General features: G+C 39.6%; 1 protein-coding gene across 3 annotated transcripts in view; it reads right to left on the bottom strand.

The window, feature by feature from the left end:
• Positions 1 to 1760: 1760 nt before the first annotated feature.
• Positions 1761 to 19671, bottom strand: part of LOC124795031 — a 237273-nt gene continuing 219362 nt past the window's right edge. For 2 of the 3 annotated variants that reach the window (XM_047258806.1, XM_047258807.1), the window contains exon 7: positions 1761 to 3743. In XM_047258806.1, the coding sequence (XP_047114762.1) occupies positions 3447 to 3743 (297 nt within the window). In that variant the 3' untranslated portion in view covers positions 1761 to 3446. The remainder of the gene's footprint in view (positions 3744 to 19671) is intronic. The other variant, XM_047258808.1, reaches the window with a different exon arrangement.

Genomic DNA, 19671 nt, shown 5'->3' with positions numbered 1-19671 from the left:
GAACTTAAATTAACCAATAACCTTGTCAAGATGGTGTGATGTGGCTCATGTGTCTCTACGATATACATACCCATAATGTAGATGTAACCACAATGGAGGGATACCTGTGAAGAGGCCATACTAATCTGTGGTTCCTGAAGATGAGTAGCAGATGCATGGGCAACAGTCTGGGTGATTGACTACTCTCCCCTCTTAATGTTAGCCAATATGACCTTGCTATGTTGGTACTGCCAACAACCAAAACAAGAGGAAAACAACAGTTGTTATTCTTTCTGAAGGCATACAGTTCTACAGAATGGTTTAATCATGGTGGCAACTTCTTTATTAAAACAGTTCATCATTTGGATCTCCGAGTGAGAGGCTACTCAGAAGGATGTCATGAGGAAAACCAAAACTGGCATTATATGTTTCAGCATGTGGAATTTCAGATCACTTAACAGGATAGTTAGGTAGATCAGAGAATTTACAAAGGGAAATGGATGCGATGAAGTTAGATTTAAAGGGAATTAGTGGAGTATGGAGGCAGAGGAACAAGAATTCTGAGGTGAGTACAGGGTACACAAGCAAAATCAAATAGGGGTAGTGCAGAAGTAGGTCTAATAATGAATAAGAAAATAGTAGTATGTGTAGGCTGCTTCGAACAACATAGTGAATGTATTTCATAACCAAGATAGATATAAAGCCAATAACCATCACAGTAGTTCAAGTTGACATGCCAATTGGCTCTGCAGAAGATAACATTGAAAGAATGTATGATGAAAGATGACAATTTAATTGTGACGAAGTAGTGAAATTCCGTAGCACGAAAAAGGAAGAGAAGGGAAAATAGTAGGAGAATGTGGATTGGGGAAAGGAATGAAAGGGGAAGTCACCTGGTAGAATTCTGCACAGGACATAATTTAATCATTGCTAACACTTCGTTTAATAATCATAAAAGGAGACTGTGTACGAGAAAAAGGCCTGGAGACACCAGAAGGTTTCCGACAGCTTACATAACGACTGGTATTTCAAAATCAGATTTTAGAATGTTTGACATTTCCTGGGCAAATGTGGACTCTGGCCATAATTCATTGGTTATGAACTGCAAATGAAAACTGAATAAACTGCAGGAAGGTAGGAAAATGAAAGAGATGGTACCTGTATAAATTGAAAGAACTGAGGCTGTGGAAGGTTCCAAACAGTTCCTGGATGCAGAGGAATGAGGCACAAATTTGTGGCCTAGTGCCGCCTGGTGTGTTGCTTGTACTCCCTCCGGCCAATGGTGGCCAGGCTGATGGGCTCTTGGGGGTGACTGTGGCGACAAGGGGGAAAGCTGAAATGGCCTGCTCTAGAGAGGATGTGACACAGTTGATTGGTTGACTAAGAAGTTCTGCACGCAGTCCATCCACTTGAAGCCAGAGCTGCAGTTCACTTATCAAGGCTCACATACAAAATTGATTAATATTTTTGCCCAGTGAGCTTAATTAACCCAAATGAATATTAAATTGTAACCATCTTGAGAGGACAAATGTGGCAAGCATGTTTAACCTGACAAAGCAAGAAACAATTCTGTACCTATTTATACTCTAACTGCATAAAAGCAAATTTCTGGACATTATGTAAACAAATAATTATGAGATTCATGCAACTTTAACTGGAACATTTACAAGGAAATCATACCAATAAGATGATTTCTAGTGAAATCAAGTTAAATTTTGTTTTTATTGTATTCTTTGTAAACAACAATTATTTTGTGTACATGACGAATGTATCGTGACATGTCAATCAAATTTTTACACTGTGAATGGAAATAGAGTTATTAATTTGATACAAAGCATATTCAAATATATATATATATATATACAAAAATGTGTAAAAACATACATTTTTACAGAGTCCATCTCATCGCACTTATGCATTAGAGAGAGATACCACAATGTCATACAATCTGTTATCACAGATTATTTAAAATAACTTCAGAACTGGAAATTATGAACAAAGGAAATTAATGAAGTATTGACTGTGATCAAGCATTAATATTGCTTCAATTTTAGATATTGGAAGACTGGATATTGTTGGTTCACTACAGTTATTTCATTGTTTAATTGTTTCTGATTACAACAAATTCTCTCTCTCTCTCTCTCTCTCTCTCTCTCTCTGTGCGTGCGTGCGTGCGTGCGTGCGTGCGTGCGTGCGTGTGTGTGTGTGTGTGTGTGTGTGTGTGTGTAAGGGGGCCCATAGACATGTGCTAATGTAGGTGTTTGCAATTTGTAACCCCTCTGTTCATAAGTGGTCTCTTACATCTGCAGTTGTTAACCATATTTTCAACTGCCTTCTTCCAAAGTGTTCTCTTTGACTGCCCCAGAACTTGAAGAGTGCAATTTTGTTTCTTTTCAGAAGGTTTCATTCACAATAGCACAACTGTTATCAGCCACAGAAGCAACTTCCAAGAACATATCACTTATTACAACATTAATCTTCTGCAGCTTGAAACTAGTACAAATGTATTTTAGAACTTTGTATATTAGCGATATATTGATATAATAACTGCACTCTCTTCAGAGCAATAAACAATTATTTTATATGTTATTCATGTTTGTCTTCACTCCTCTTGAGGTGTTCTTATCTTCCACAACCATACCGTCATGCAAAAGAAAACACAGTTCTTTCTTTTTTACATTACGACAACAATAGCTTTATTAAATAATGAACTACAAGTCCATTCTTTGGAGTTAATGGGCAACATTGTAGGATAACACAATGAATTGTACTTAAATCACAAAGTCTAATTGCTCCAATATAAAATTTACACATAAATAATTGTCATAACAAAAATGTGAAAACAAAAACTAGATCAGAATAAGCATTTCCTGATAGACAAAACTGATACCATGCAGTTAACAATTACATTGCTTTCTTTAATCAATATTACAATGATTTAAATAATCTTAAAAGACCTATGCAAAACAGCATAACAACATACTAAACGAAATTACAACAAATGGCCACAACTGATATCAGTAGTTTCTTCATTCTACTAACAAAAAGAAAAAATTCAAAATGGACTCTTGACAGCACAATGTGGAAGCTGCATTATATATACTAAAATGCTATGCGGCAAATGGTGTTTAGAGTGGCACACAACCCACTACATATATTACTGTGACACAAAAAGTGTGATGTATTTTTTTCTCATGCTATGAAAAATAAATTCATGTGTTCAATTTTTTCCACGTTTTAGCAGCTGCTATTCAAAAGGAAATAACTATAAAAAAGGAGTGATGATGGGGCAAGCACCAGCAAAGATTGGAAATCACCCTACATACATTCTGGTATAATAACCAACCTAAGGAACATGAAATTCTCATAAGCTGCAATTCATTCAACAATCCGCATCTAATACTTATGAGATGTTCCAGCACAATAAATGGATACAAGAATGCGCAATAAAGATCACATAAATACAATTAGGCTGGATTTTGTATTATATCATAATCAACAAATGCCTGGAGGGAACCAGATGTAATAGAATCAAGAATCCACTTTGCAGACACACAAATAGCCATATTATTCCTCGTTTGGCCACCAACAACAATAGCTGCACTACGAGCAGCAGTCACAATCTTGCCTCCACAAAGCTGCACCAGTTCTTCAAGATCCTCCTTCGGTGGGGAACTGTCACTCACAACAAAAATTGGACCAACAGTGCTGAATAAGTCTTGCTGAAATGTAGGACCAAAACTCTGCCTCTCTATGCGATTTTTCTGTGGAAAGAGATTTAAAATTAAACTGGCATCACTGGCAACATATTTTTTTAAGGTTCAGGTTACAGGCAACTCAAATTAATTTTCAGTTTTATTGTGAAGGACTGAAACAACGAAAATTAGTAAGAATGCAGTAAATATTCACACAACGGAGTACGGTAAAAATTTTTTGCAAAATCAACAGAAAAGCAATAGATAAGAAGAAAATACCAAAAATAGGTATGAAGAGGCACTAAACAGAATTGGGGAGGATACGAATTTATGGCAAAGCTTGACTAAAAGAAGTGATTAGTTGATAGGACATCTCAAGGTGATGCGAAAATTTTAGAGGCAGACCAAGGCTTGACGACGGTAAGAAGATTCAGATCAATTTAAGTTGTCGAATTTCCTTTATTGTGAAACCTGCAGCATATACTATGCCACAGTAGAACGTTCATGCAGAGAATTGGAAAACAGTATGCTGCTTGATATTTTATTTTAGTATATAAGCTTATTTCAGCTTTATTGCCTTTGTCAATACAAATCCTGACATTGTAGGTGGAAATATGTCAACTCTGAGTAAACCATTACTGCTTTCTGTAATTGTTGGTTGTTTTATTATTTTCAGCAATGTTTTAAACTTGTTCAATAATTTGCTGTTGCACATATATTATGGTTTTACAATCTGCTTTCCAATTCTTTGCATAACCTGCAGACGTTAGCTACATAGAGACAAAGAGGGCTGTACAGGATAGATTACTGTACAGAGCTGCATCACACCAGTATTCGGACCAAAGATCACCACGACAACAACAACAACAACAACAACAACAACAGATGTATCTAGCTATTACAAATATATACACTCTAAGAAAAAGAAACAAGGCACCATGAAGGAACTATGTGATTGGGACAGAAATTGGTAGGTGTGATTTAGATGTGCAGAGAAAAAAAAAATGATTACAATTTCTGAAAAGTTGAATGATTTATTCAAGAGATAGAGCTTCACAAATTGAGCAAGTCAGTAATGCATTGGTCCACCTCTGGCCTTTATGCAAGCAGTTCCTCAGCTTGGCACTGATTGGTTAAGAGTTGTTGGATGCCTTCCTGCGAGATATTGTGCCAAATTCTGTCCAACTGACATGTTAGATCATCAAAATCCCAAGCTGGTTTGAGGGTCCTGCCCATAATGCGTCAAACTTTCTCAACTGAAGAGAGATCCAGTGACCTTGTTGATCTACATAGGGATTGACAAGCCCCAATACAAGCAGCAGAAACTCTCACTGTGTGCAGGAAATCATTATCTTGCTGAAATGTAATCCCAAGATGGCTTGCTATGAAGGGCAACAAAATGTGGAGTAGAATATCGTCAACATGGCACCCTGCTGTAAGGGTACCACAGATGACAACCAACAGCAGGACCCCTTTCATCGTTATGTGCGCACTCTTAGAGAACAGTGTTGCATCAATGATATTCTACACCTCGTTTTGTTGCCATTCATGGCAAGCCATCCTGGGCTTACATTTCGGCAAGATAATGCCCTCCCACAAATGGAAACAGTCTTTACTGCTTGTCTTCACACTAGCCAAACCCTACCTTGGCCAGAAAATTCATCGGATCTCTCCCCAATTTTTGTGAAGCTCTTTCTCTTGAATTAGTCATCCAATTTTTCTGAAATTGTAATCATTTTTTGTCTGCACATGTACATCACATCTAACAATTTCTGTCCCATTCACATAATTCCTTCACTGTGCATCTCTCCCCCTCCCCCACCCCACCCTTCTTTAGTGTATTTTCAAAGTGTATATGCACCTTTTTCCATTAAAGTGTATATGCACCTTTTTCCATTATGTTTCACATCATAACATTTATTGTGAATTTCATCTATTATGGAACACACAGACAATTTAAACTTTGTTTTTGAGCAAGTGTCAGTAGCTGTTAAATATTTCAAGAAATTCACGACACACAGCTTTACAAGTATTTACAAATGGTTTCAGTCACTGGCCATCATCATGCTACTAGCATAAACAAATCAAACACTAAAGTTAGAAAAAAAATCACATCACTGAGTCCTATTTTTGAAGACTATGGCATAAATTTTGTTCATAAATTGTGAGAAATAGTTACTCTATTACCATACATCAACTGCACATCAGAACAATTTTGGAATTACGAAAACTATTACATTCCTGCAGTGTGCAGCCAATAAATGCTAAAAACATATGGAATATAATCAACATTACTGAAAACACATTATCAAAACATGAAGGCACAACACATTCTGTAAAATTACAAGTGTCACATAACTATATCACACACTTATGGGGGATCAGCCAGAAATGATTTCACACTTTATGAAATGAATGCAATGTGGAAATGGTCAAAAAATAATAGTAAACACAAAATGACTGTCTCGTGAAGTTGGGTGCTTCTTAATATTTTCTAAACGAATAGTTTCCATTATACAGTAATATTTCAGTGTTCACCCATTATGGCACTGGACTTGTGCCTTTACAGGAGCAATTTCTCACTTTTTCTGTTTCTTCATCCGCCTCCTCCTAGCAACTTCTTCTGCCTGCTCTTATCTCCGGTAACAATCACTTTTAATTTTTTTCTCCATAACTCACTTATCCACTAAAGAATGAACCACTTCCCTTTTCTGTATCAGTTTGTTACTATTATAGCTGACCCAGGCACAAATTACACAATATTCAAGATATTATTGAACACATTACATGTGTTGTGCATTTATGTACTATTTGGCCAATAACTCTCACACCCAAATTTATTTAAGCCCACATACCCAGCAATATATTGCATTCTTCAGCAATATATTGCATTCTTTCCCAGACACTGTGGGTAGAGGATGGAATCCTGGTATGACCAAATTGATTTGTTGTGTACAGACACTGGGTGGTTTCAGAGGACTTGGGGAGTAAAGGCAGATGAGGAATTTATCATCTTGAATACATCCCACTCACTCCAGCGCCCTTAAAACTGCAGCTCTGTGTCATAGATCACAAATTTATTCAGTACGATGATCTTGACATCACAAATAAGGTGCATAACTAAACAGCCGAATTAGTCACCTTGCACACAATTAACAGTGTAGATTGGTGTAAAGTCACAGTGTTGATGTGAGATGTTATATCAACTCAACATCAACTTATAAAGGTTACACCTTGTCTCTGCTACCACTTTCCTATATTTTTGTGCTGCACTCTTCATTATTTGATAATGTCAACTTTTGTAACGACTTGCAGATGTTCTATTATTTTCTACCTTGATATGCTATTGTTTTTCTTTAAAAAAATCATTCTAATATATTTTTAAAAACTTACTGTGTCTCAATATATGGCCAAAAAGTTTCCTTTCCTTCTTAACAGCAGCTGTGAGTTTTCCCCATCACATGTTAATTTATTTTAACTACTCAGATGCCATGGCAATGTGACTCTGGAGAGGGCTGGTTGAACTGGACGTCAATAAGGCCACACATGTTTCATATCTTAAAAATATAACCTAGAATAGTCCTCCTGAACTTTTTAACATAAAAGACAATTTTGAGCTTTGTCAGCAGCCAATATGTGTCTTCTGTGTCAGTTCTTACCCTCTGCACCTCCCTCTAGTACCATACGAGATACTCCCTGATGTCTTAACACACATTCTATAATCTTGTCCCTTCTTCTTGTCAGTGTTTTCCACGCATACTTCTCTTTGTGTATTCTGCGGAGAACCTCCTCATTCCTTACCTCACAGTTCACCTGATTTTCAACATCTTTCTGCAGTACCGCATCTCTAACAGTTCAATTCTCTTCTTTTCCTGTTTTTTCACAATTCATGATTCACTACTATATAATGGTGTGCTCCAAATCTACATTCTCAGAAATTTCTTTCTCAAATTAAGGACTATGTCTGATATTAACAGACTTCTTTGGCCAGGAATGCACTCTTTGGTTGGATTAGCCTGGTTTCATGTCATCCCTGCTTCATCCATCATGTATTATTTTACTTCCAAGCTAGCAGACTCCCTTAATTCTGTGGGCATCAGTGATGACAAGTTTATTGCTAACCTCCAATCTGTTACTCCTCATTACTTTTGTCTCTGATCGGTTTTCTCTCAATATACATTCTGTACACAGTAGACTCTTCATTCCATCCAACAGGGCCTTTAACTATTCTTCGTCTACACTGAGCACAGCACTGCCATTAGCAAATATTACTACCGATATCTTTTCACCCTGAATTTTAATTCCTCATTTGAAACTCTTAGCAAAGGCTGTTAGATGCACCAAACTTAGTGTCCAAACACTCATGGATGACACAGGAACTGAAACTGGTAGCAGCAGAGCAAAACTAGTAATACTGTATAAGTCCTCAGGCACAGTATTGAATTGTACTGGTTAAACTGAATGATGATAAAAAATAATTGTGTGGCACTGATGGCCATGAGGCACTATCCAGGGAAGTTTGGCCGCTAGGTGAAAGTCTTATTTCAGGTGACGCCACATTGGGTGACTTGCGCATGGGTGATGATGAGATGATGGTGCAACCAGTTCATGAGTGGAGAAAATCTTCAACCCTGCCAGGAATTGAAGCCGGGCCTGCTGCATGGTAGGCAAACACATTATCACTCAGCTAAGCAAAGCAGGTGGACAACTGAATGAGATTTTCATGAGACAGCCACTTGCCATCTTCAGATGCAAATGGGGATGGCAGTTGTGACTGACCAATTTATAAACAGGTCTGCCAGAAAAGTGCAGACAAAATGATTTGGGGCTATAATGTCATCGCATAATTTTCCCACGCTGCAAATGCAGCATCCACTGCTCGATTCCCTTACGGAGCTTTGTTGTCAGTGTCTGACAACCAGAAAATGCAGCTGCAAGCTGTGGACCTCAGTGAATGACAGTGGGCACAGTGCTGGTACTCAGCTTACTTGTACTAGCTTCATTCTCTCGCTGGTGTTGTCATCTCACTGAACTTTTGTCTGCAGACAATTTCTTACTGTTGCTAATGCTGGTTCCCCTCCTTTGCTGAGTTGAAAACATGTGCCTCTGTTAATTATATTATATATATTACATATAATATATACATATTAGCTGTCCATATTCAGACTGCTTTCTTTAATGATGCAGTCCCAGTATGTGAAGATGTATGAGATGCCTTGGTTTCTGCAAAGTTCATCACATGCCCCTATCGAGATTCTGCTCAGTGACAGCAGATTTTCTCAGCTAACCCAATCTGGTGTGATGCCTAAGACCATCACATCTGTCTTTAACAACACAACACATTTGGTCAATGTACACATTCACACTCAAAAACAGAAGACACATTTTATTTGGTGTTTCTTCCAAGAGTCTGCCCATCTTGAAAGACACACCTCCCACATAAGGCAGGGAAACCATTCTAGAGGAGTTCTTTGTTTCTTCTGGCTGCTCTTGGGGTCTAACGTATACTAGTTGAAATGCATTGTGAATCTGCTTATTGGGGTGCCTGTTCTGGACAAACAGAGTGAAGATGACTGACCTATGCTGACAAGCTCTCCAGATCTGAAACAGCTTGACGCCTGTGAATGAGTGTTTGTAATACACTGCTGCATTGGGATGGCTGATAACAGCTCGTAGCTCACTGATACACATCAAATAAAATTGTTGTGGATTTCATGGCATCGAGGTTGCAGCATGTTATCCTACCAGGAGATCACACAACAAATTTGAGTTTAGAACTCAAACACCAATCACGCGAAGGAGCTTCACGCAACTCTCAAAAATTCTCAAGAACATTGGCTTTGAAGTTATCTGAGCATCTTTACTACCATAAAGGAAGGCCAATTTTTCAACAAGCAGAACATCTCTGTGGAAAGAATGCTCCCCTACTGTCTGGGTGGCTCATGTTCGATTCCTAGTTGTGGTAAATTTTTAAACAGAGGAATATGTTCCACAATTGTTTCCATGAAGCATAACAGACACAAAGATGGAAAAAAAGTTTGATTTGAAATGTTTTTATTAACAAAGATTTGTAATGAAGAACTTATACAGGATGAGTCAGGAGGAAAGGTACAGGGTTTGAGGGGTGATAGTATAAGCGATTCTAAACAAAAAAACTTCACACTGACAAATGCCCTATTGTGAATGATTTCCGAGACAGAACGTGTGTAATAATACTTTATTGCTTATTTTCTGTTTTATTCAAACATCATTATTGTTCACAATGTATGACAGTCGTGTAGGGAAAGCTGAGACGAACAGTTTGATACAGGACACCTGTGTTCCATCAGGTCGGGAAACTACTTCAGATTGGGCTATAAAGAGTACCTAAGCTATGGCGCATGAGCGTTGTGCCAGGTTTTCAGTATCCTTGCGCTGTCTTTGGGCAAACTGTAAGTCCTAGAGAAACATGAATTGGTCCTTTTTTGTAGGAAAATGAATGTAATTTTGTACTGTGACATGTTTTCGCTGGAGGGTGTGGGTTTCGAGTGACTCACGAAAAGTGATATTACATGTGTTCTATCTCAGAAACCATTCGGAAGATTGCATTTGCCCATACAGAGTTTTTTATTCAGGATCATTAATGCTATCATCCCTCAATGCATATACTTTTCCTCCTGACTCACCTTGTATTTAAAATAAAAACTAGATTCTTTTTGCAATATGTAATTAAAAATAAGATGTACACACAAAATTCAAGCTTTCGCAACAAACTGTTGCCTCATCAGGAAAGAGGGAAGGAGAGGGAAAGACGAAAGGATGTGGGTTTTAAGGGAGAGGGTAAGGAGTCAGTCCAATCCCGGCAGCGGAAAGACTTACCTTAGGGGGAAAAAAGGACAGGTATACACTCGCACACACACACATATCTATCCACACATACAGACACAAGCAGACATATTTAAGTCTGCTTGTGTCTGTATGTGTGGATGGATATGTGTGTGTGTGCGAGTGTATACGTGTCCTTTTTTCCCCATAAGGTAAGTCTTTCCGCTCCTGGGATTGGAATGACTCCTTACCCTCTCCCTTAAAACCCACATCCTTTCGTCTTTCCCTCTCCTTCCCTCTTTCCTGATGAGGCAACAGTTTGTTGCGAAAGCTTGAATTTTGTGTGTATGTTTGTGTTTGTTTGTGTGTCTGTCGACCTGCCAGCACTTTCATTTGGTAAGCCACATCATCTTTGTTTTTAGATATATTTTTCCTACGTGGAATGTTTCCCTCTATTATAACTAAAAGTAAGATGTGTAATTTTCATGAAAGTGATAATCAGTTGTGTGTTAATCAGCAAATATTTGATGAATTTTATATTTAAATGACATATGTATTTGAATTGAAGGGTGGGGGGTGAACCACCCACAAAAAGGACCGAAACCACACACGAAGCAGTGATTACCAATATCAAACGCTGTCGATATAAAACACTGCTGTTTTTTCCCTATATTTATGTATTTTACGCTTCACAGAAATGCTCGCAGAACGTGCATCTTTGTTTAAAAACTGACACTGGTCAGGAATTGAAATGCAGTCAACTCTGAATGCTCCAATGAAGGAGCGAGTCTCAACTACATTATGCTTCCAAGTGGTACTGTATGACCACCCAAGACATATAAGAGATGATGACCATATTGAAAATTCTGTTTAATACCCACATTCACCACAGTCAAGTTATTTATGTTGAAATTATATCTTCTGAAACTGTTGGAAGAGATTTGGTAGCTCTCTGGATTCAAGAGCGGTTTATTATCCACAGCAAAATCTTCCCAATGAGGTGATCAGAGCAATATTAAAGTAGCCACTTAGCCATCTATTGTCCTTCCCTGGTTTTGAGGAAAGGTAGGAAGAAAGATCAATGTTTTAATGTTCCTTTGAAGAGAAGGTAATTAAAGTTGTGTTCTTTTGAAAGGAGCCATCACAGTATTTACCTTACACAATTTTAGGAAACCATGGAAAATCTAAATCTGGATGACCATATGAGTAAGTGAAGCTAAGCCCTACAGAATGTGAGTCCAATGTCTTACACATCCACTCCTTGGTTGGTAGTTTCAAGAGAGGGATTAAAACTGCTTGCTTCAAAGTGTCACGAAAATGTTTTGTCTGCCAAATTTGGTTGAACAAAGCTACGAGATTTCTTTAGCTGCCCCTGTAACATGTAGTACAAAAAAAGCTTATCATGACTAGGTGTTCCATAGCAAGCTACAGACAACAACAAAGGTTGGTACTTTCTTTGTCATTGCTTAAATAAAAGGTCCACACATCATTTTTGTTATCAAAAGTTGATGACAACAATGATGATGATGACAAAATGCTGTATCCTTGTTTACAGTGGCTGTTATCCTGCAAAATACTCTGCAGTTTACTCTCCTGGGCTGATTTTGAGGCAACTATTCAATATTTACACTATAAAGTGACACCTGTTCTCTCTCTGAGAAATCATATTAATGGTCTCACATACTACTAACATTTTGGTAGAATAGTTTACAGTATTTGGGAATCTGTGTCAGTATTTTCTGCATCTGTCTCTAATCATTCACTGAAATGTCACCTCCTTATTCCAAAGGCTGACAGGCTTTCGACAATTACTCAGCATTAGAACTTACACAGAACAGTGTAACTTCTCCAGATTTCAGAGCGGCACGACTCACTCCACCATGGACAGGCAATTGCCACAGGTGACACTGAGGCTTTGGTACAGATTCATCAGTTACTTGGTGGATTACAGCTGTAATGTGATTCTCCCATTCTTAGCGACTGTCAGAATACTTGGTAACATCAGTTTCCTAGAAATATGGCCACGGTCTAAGGAATATATTTGCGCCTGATGATTTGTCTCCTACTGCTGAAGCTGTCCTCAGAGCCAATGGAGTTACAGTCAGTTGATTCTACACTGAAACTCACAGCAAAACTGCAGAAGAGGACAGACAAGCATAGTATAGGCAGTCTCTTTAATTGACCTGCTGCATCTTCTAAGAGGTCTAGCAATAAAATAGACTTCAGTTTGCTTACTCTACCACATTTTCTACGTAATAGCACCAGTTTAACTTGCTTATGGCTCAAATGCCTAGATACTTAGCTGAATCAACAGCCTTTAAGTCTGTGCAATTTATTGTGTAGTCACCTCCCTTTACACTAACGTTTCCAATGCTCGTAGCCGAGCCACTATTGAACACTATGGACACCCAACAGATTACAAACCTACAACCTCCTCCTTCCCGGTCACATGATCAACTACATTTTTACCCACAATTACTTCCCCTTTGAAGGTATCACCTACAAACAAATCCAGGATATGGCAATGGCACCGGCCTATGCCTGCCTATTCATGGGCCATCTAGAGAAATCCTTCCTGAACACTCAGAATCTCAAACCCCTCACCTGCTTTCAGATTCACTGATGACATCATCGTGATCTGAGGGCACCCTATTCACATTCCTCCAGAACCTCGACACCTTCTCCCCTATTCACTTCTCCTGATCCTCCACAACCCGACAAGCCACCTTCCTTGATGTTGACCTCCACCTCAAAGATAGCTATATCAGTACCTCCATCCATATCAAACCTATCAACCACCAGCAATACCTCTACTTCAACAACTGCAACCCATTTCTTAGCAGGAAGTCCCTTCAATGCAACATAGTCCTCTCTGGCCGTCACATCTGTAGTGACAAGCAGTTTCTCTTGAAATATACCAAGGGTCTCACTAAGGCTTTCACAAACCATAATGACCCTTGTTCAGAAACAGATCTCCCGTGCCTTATCTCTCCAGATACCCAACACCTCCCAAAGTCCCAGCATCCGGCCACAGAGAAGCATACCTCTTGTGACTTAGTACCACCCAGGAAACAACCTCTTGACATGCCCTCAAATGAGGAATGTCCTACCCACTATAGTCCCCCCCCCCCCCCCAAGTGGTAGTCCCCTGCCCACTGAACCTACACAATATTCTCATCCATCCCTACACAACTCCTGCTCCCAACCCCTTGCCTCACGGCTCTCATCCTTATAAAAGACCTAGATGCAAGACCTATCCCATCACCACCACCACCACCAGCACCTACTCCAGTCCAGTCACAAGCATCACCTATCCCAACAGAGGCAGGACTACCTGTGAAACCAGTCACCTGATCTAAAAGCTAAGCTGCAACCACAGTGCTGCATTCTACATGGGCATAGCTGTCTGTCCACATAAAAGGCCACTGTCAAACTGTGGCCATGAAACAACTGAACCAACCTGTTGCTGAGCACACCACCTAACACAACATTCTCCATTTCAATGACTGCTTCAAAGCCTGTGCCATCTGGAACCCTCCCACCAACACCAAATTTTCTGGATTGCACAGGTGACAACTCTCCCTGCAATATTATCCTACGTTACTGTAACTCTCCTGGCCTCAACTGTCATTAGTCATTGTCCTTACCCACCTAGCTCTTTCCCTGTTCTCATTCCAGCACTACACAGCCCTTTCTTCCACCAATGCACCCAGTCTTTTAGTTCTTTCCTCCCCCCCCCCCCCCCCCCCCCCACCTTCCGTCTAACCTCCCGACAGCACCTAACTGCCCTCTCTCCACCACATCACTGCAAGCTCCCACTAGCAGCACTTTACTGTACCCCACCCCTAATCTGCTATCCCTTCCCCTCCCCACTCCGGCCTCTTCCTTCCCCTACCTAGTTGCCTCTCCCATCATGCACTGCTGCTCGTAGTCTGGCTTCAGCTTCCAGAGACTGTGGTCATGTGTTGCCTATTTTCGACAAAGGTCTTGTTGGCCGGAAGCTCATTTTGTGACAGTTTTTTTTATGTGCCTATCTAAGTCTCCGCATCTCCGATACATTGTGAGTAGCAACCATCCTTTTCATAATACTGTTAGAAATGATCTTTTTCATAATACTGAAATTTGACAGTCTTTTTTTCTTGTACTTATGGTGAGGAACAGACAGTTTTTATTGTTTAAGGTCAATTGCCACTTTTCATACTCTATACATATATCCTGTGTAAATCATTTTGCAATTGGTTTTGATCTTCTGATGACTTTACTGGGTGGTAAACAACATCATGTGCAAACAATTTATAGGGCTGTTCACACTATCTCCTAAATCGTTTATGTAGATTAGGAACAGTACGGGGCCTATAACACTTGCTTGGGAAACACCAAATATAACTTCCTTTGCACTAGATGACATCCCATCAATTACTACAAACTGTGATCTTTCTGCCAGGAAAATGTGATTGCTGTAGCACAACTGAAAAGATACCACATAGGCACACAATTCAATAAGAAGCCATCTGCGATGAACTGTGGCAAAAGCCTTCTACAAATCTACATAAATGGAATCAATTTGAAATCCGTTGTCAATAACACTCATTTCTTCATATGAATAGAGAACCAGTTGCATTTAACAAGAACAGCATTTTCTGAATCCGTGCTGGTTGTAGGCCAATATCAATAGACTGTTTTCCTTGAGGTGTTTCATAATGTTCAAACCGACTGTATGTTCCAAAATCCTACTGTAAATCAATGCGAATGATACAGGTCTTTAATGTAGTAGATTACTTCTATTTCCTTCCTTGTGTATTGGTGTGACTTGTTCAACTTTCCAGTCTTTCGGGACAGATCTTTTGTCTACAAATCTGTTGCACACAATTGCTAAAAACAGAAGTATTTCAACAGCAAGCTCCAAAAGGAACCTAACTGTTAGAAATTCTGGACCAGAAGACTTGCATTTAGTAAGTGACTTTAAGATGCTATGACACACTGAGGGTTACCTACTTCTACATTAATCATTTTAGTAACTGTTCTCGACTCAAATTCTGATGCCACTATCGCTGATAACATTACCATTGCCATCATGCAGTGAAGGTATTGACCGTGTCTTACCACTGGTATACATAACAGATGACCAGAATCTCTCTGGATTTTCTGCCAAATTTCAAACAGTGTTTCAATGCAGAAACTATTAAAAGCGCCTCACGTTGAAGTCCATGCTAAGTTTTTGCATTTCTTAGAAAAATACTTTCCAACTGTGAAATTACCTAATCCATAGGAACCATGGAGCACAATGACACAATATCAAAACTAACTATACAATCTCAAGGGCTCTACTTGAGTGATTTTAATTTGTCCCTAAACTGAGCAGAACCTTAAATATAAATCTCAGTTTTTCTGACAAATGCTGTACGAGAGTGATGAAGTGTTTGTTAGTGCTATCAGTTACCTGACCTATAGAATTTCTGGTCATAATGGTATGCCTGGTTTCTGAATTTTTGGTTAACTGTACAGTCCTGGTAGTAACGTTTCCAATTTGATGAGAGATTTATTTTCAATGGGGTAAATTAAGAAGGCTGGAAGGTTGTTGTTGTTGTTGTTGTCTTCAGTCCACAGACTGGTTTGATGCAGCTCTCCATGCTACTCTATCCTGTGCAAGCTTCTTCATCTCACAGTACGTACTGCAAACTACATCCTTCCAAATCTGGTCAGTGTATTCATCTCTTGGTCTCCCTCTACGATTATTACCCTCCATGCTGCCCTCCAATACTAAATTGTTGATCCCTTGATGCGTCAGAACATACCCTACCAACTGATCCCTTCTTCTAGCCAAGGTGTGCCACAAATTTCTCTTCTCCCTAATTCTATTCAATACCTCCTCATTTCCTCCCCCCATGAACCATGGACCTTGCCGTTGGTGGGGAGGCTTGCATGCCTCAGTCATACAGATGGCCGTACCGTAGGTGCAACCACAACGGAGGGGTATCTGTTGAGAGGCCAGACAAACGTGTGGTTCCTGAAGAGGGGCAGCAGCCTTTTCAATAGTTGCAGGGGCAACAGTCTGGATGATTGACTGATCTGGCCTTGTAACATTAACCAAAACGGCCTTGCTGTGCTGGTACAGCGAACGGCTGAAAGCAAGGGGAAACTACAGCCGTAATTTTTCCCGAGGATATGCAGCTTTACTGTATGATTAAATGATGATGGCGTCCTCTTGGGTAAAATATTCAGGAGGTAAAATAGTCCCCCATTCGGATCTCCGGGCGGGGACTACTCAAGAGGACGTCGTTATCAGGAGAAAGAAAACTGGCATTCTACGGATCGGAGCGTGGAATGTCAGATCCCTTAATCGGGCAGGTAGGTTAGAAAATTTAAAAAGGGAAATGGATAGGTTAAAGTTAGATATAGTGGGAATTAGTGAAGTTCGGTGGCAGGAGGAACAAGACTTTTGGGCAGGTGATTACAGGGTTATAAATACAAAATCAAATAGGGGTAATGCAGGAGTAGGTTTAATATTGAATAAAAAAATAGGAGTGCGGGTTAGCTACTACAAACAGCATAGTGAACGCATTATTGTGGCCAAGATAGACACAAAGTCCATGCCTACTACAGTAGTACAAGTTTATATGCCAACTAGCTCTGCAGATGATGAAATTGATGAAATGTATGACGAGATAAAAGAAATTATTCAGGTAGTGAAGGGAGACGAAAATTTAATAGCCATGGGTGACTGGAATTCGTCAGTAGGAAAAGGGAGAGAAGGAAACATAGTAGGTGAATATGGATTGGGGGGAAGAAATGAAAGAGGAAGCTGCCTTGTAGAATTTTGCACAGAGCATAATTTAATCATAGCTAACACTTGGTTCAAGAATCATAAAAGAAGGTTGTATACATGGAAGAATCCTGAAGATACTAGAAGGTATCAGATAGATTATATAATGATAAGACAGAGATTTAGTAACCAGGTTTGAAATTTTAAGACATTTCCAGGGGCAGATGTGGACTCTGACCACAATCTATTGGTTATGAACTGTAGATTAAAACTGTAGAAACTGCAAAAAGGTGGAAATTTAAGGAGATGGGACCTGGATAAACTGACTAAACCAGAGGTTGTACAGAGTTTCAGGAAGAGCATAAGGGAACAACTGACAGGGATGGGGGAAAGAAGTACAGTAGAAGAAGAATAGGTAGCTCTGAGGCATGAAGTAGTGAAGGCAGCAGAGGATCAAGTAGGTAAAAAGACAAGGGCTAGTAGAAATCCTTGGGTAACAGAAGAAATATTGAATGTAATTGATGAAAGCAGAAAATATAAAAATGCAGTAAATGAAGCAGGCAAAAAGGAATACAAACGTCTCAAAAATGAGATCGACGAAGTGCAAAATAGCTAAGCAGGGATGGCTAGAGAACAAATGTAAGGATGTAGAGGCTTGTCTCACTAGGGGTAAGATAGATACTGCCTACAGGAAAATTAGAGAGACCTTTGGAGAGAAGAGAACCACTTGTATGAATATCAAGAGCTCAGATGGCAACCCAGTTCTAAGCAAAGAAGGGAAGGCTGAAAGGTGGAAGGAGTATATAGAGGGTTTATACAAGGGCGATGTACTTGAGGACAATATTATGGAAATGGAAGAGGATGTAGATGAAGATGAAATGGGAGATATGATACTGCGTAAAGTGTTTGACAGAGCACTGAAAGACCTGAGTCGAAACAAGGCCCCAGGAGTAGACAACATTCCATTAGAACTACTGATGGCCTTGGGAGAGCCAGTCATGACAAAACTCTACCATCTGGTGAGCAAAATGTATGAGACAGGCGAAATACCCACAGACTTCAAGAAGAATATAATAATTCCAATCCCAAAGAAAGCAGGTGTCGACAGATGTGAAAATTACCGAACTATCAGTTTAATAAGTCACAGCTGCAAAATACTAACGCGAATTCTTTACAGACGAATGGAAAAACTGGTAGAAGCGGACCTCGGGGAAGATCAGTTTGGATTCCGTAGAAATGTTGGAACACGTGAGGCAATACTAACCTTACGACTTTTCTTAGAAGAAAGATTAAGAAAAGGCAAACCTACATTTCTAGCATTTGTAGACTTAGAGAAAGCTTTTGACAACGTTAACTGGAATACTCTCTTTCAAATTCTGAAGGTGGCAGGGGTAAAATACAGGGAGCGAAAGGCTATTTACAATTTGTACAGAAACCAGATGGCAGTTATAAGAGTCGAGGGGCATGAAAGGGAAGCAGTGGTTGGGAAAGGAGTGAGACAGGGTTGTAGCCTCTCCCCGATGTTATTCAATCTGTATATTGAGCAAGCAGTAAAGGAAACAAAATAAAAATTCGGAGTAGGTATTAAAATTCATGGAGAAGAAGTAAAAACTTTGAGGTTCCCCAATGACATTGTAATTCTGTCAGAGACAGCAAAGGACTCGGAAGAGCAGTTGAACGGAATGGACAGTGTCTTGAAAGGAGGATATAAGATGAACATCAACAAAAGCAAAACGAGGATAATGGAATGTAGTCAAATTAAATCGGGTGATGCTGAGGGGATCAGATTAGGAAATGAGACACTTATAGTAGTAAAGGAGTTTTGCTATTTACGGAGTAAAATAACTGATGATGGCCGAAGTAGAGAGGATATAAAATGTAGACTGGCAATGGCAAGGAAATCGTTTCGGAAGAAGAGAAATTTGTTAACATCGAGTATAGATTTAAGTGTCAGGAAGTCGTTTCTGAAAGTATTTGTATGGAGTGTAGCCATGTATGGAAGTGAAACATGGACGATAACCAGTTTGGACAAGAAGAGAATAGAAGCTTTCGAAATGTGGTGCTACAGAAGAATGCTGAAGATAAGGTGGGTAGATCACGTAACTAATGAGGAGGTATTGAATAGGATTGGGGAGTAGAGAAGTTTGTGGCGCAACTTGACTAGAAGAAGGGATCGGTTGGTAGGACATGTTTTGAGGCATCAAGGGATCACAAATTTAGCATTGGAGGGCAGCGTGGAGGGTAAAAATCGTAGAAGGAGACCAAGAGATCAATACACTAAGCAGATTCAGAAGGATGTAGGTTGCAGTAGGTACTGGGAGATGAAGAAGCTTGCACAGGATAGAGTAGCATGGAGAGCTGCATCAAACCAGTCTCAGGACTGAAGACCACAACAACAACACAACCTCCTCATTAGTTACGTGATCTACC

This window comes from Schistocerca piceifrons, chromosome 4 (assembly GCF_021461385.2).
Source record: "Schistocerca piceifrons isolate TAMUIC-IGC-003096 chromosome 4, iqSchPice1.1, whole genome shotgun sequence".
Lineage (NCBI taxonomy): Eukaryota > Metazoa > Arthropoda > Insecta > Orthoptera > Acrididae > Schistocerca > Schistocerca piceifrons.
Note: the sequence above shows the minus strand (reverse complement) of the source record. Positions and strands in the feature narration are given on the sequence as shown.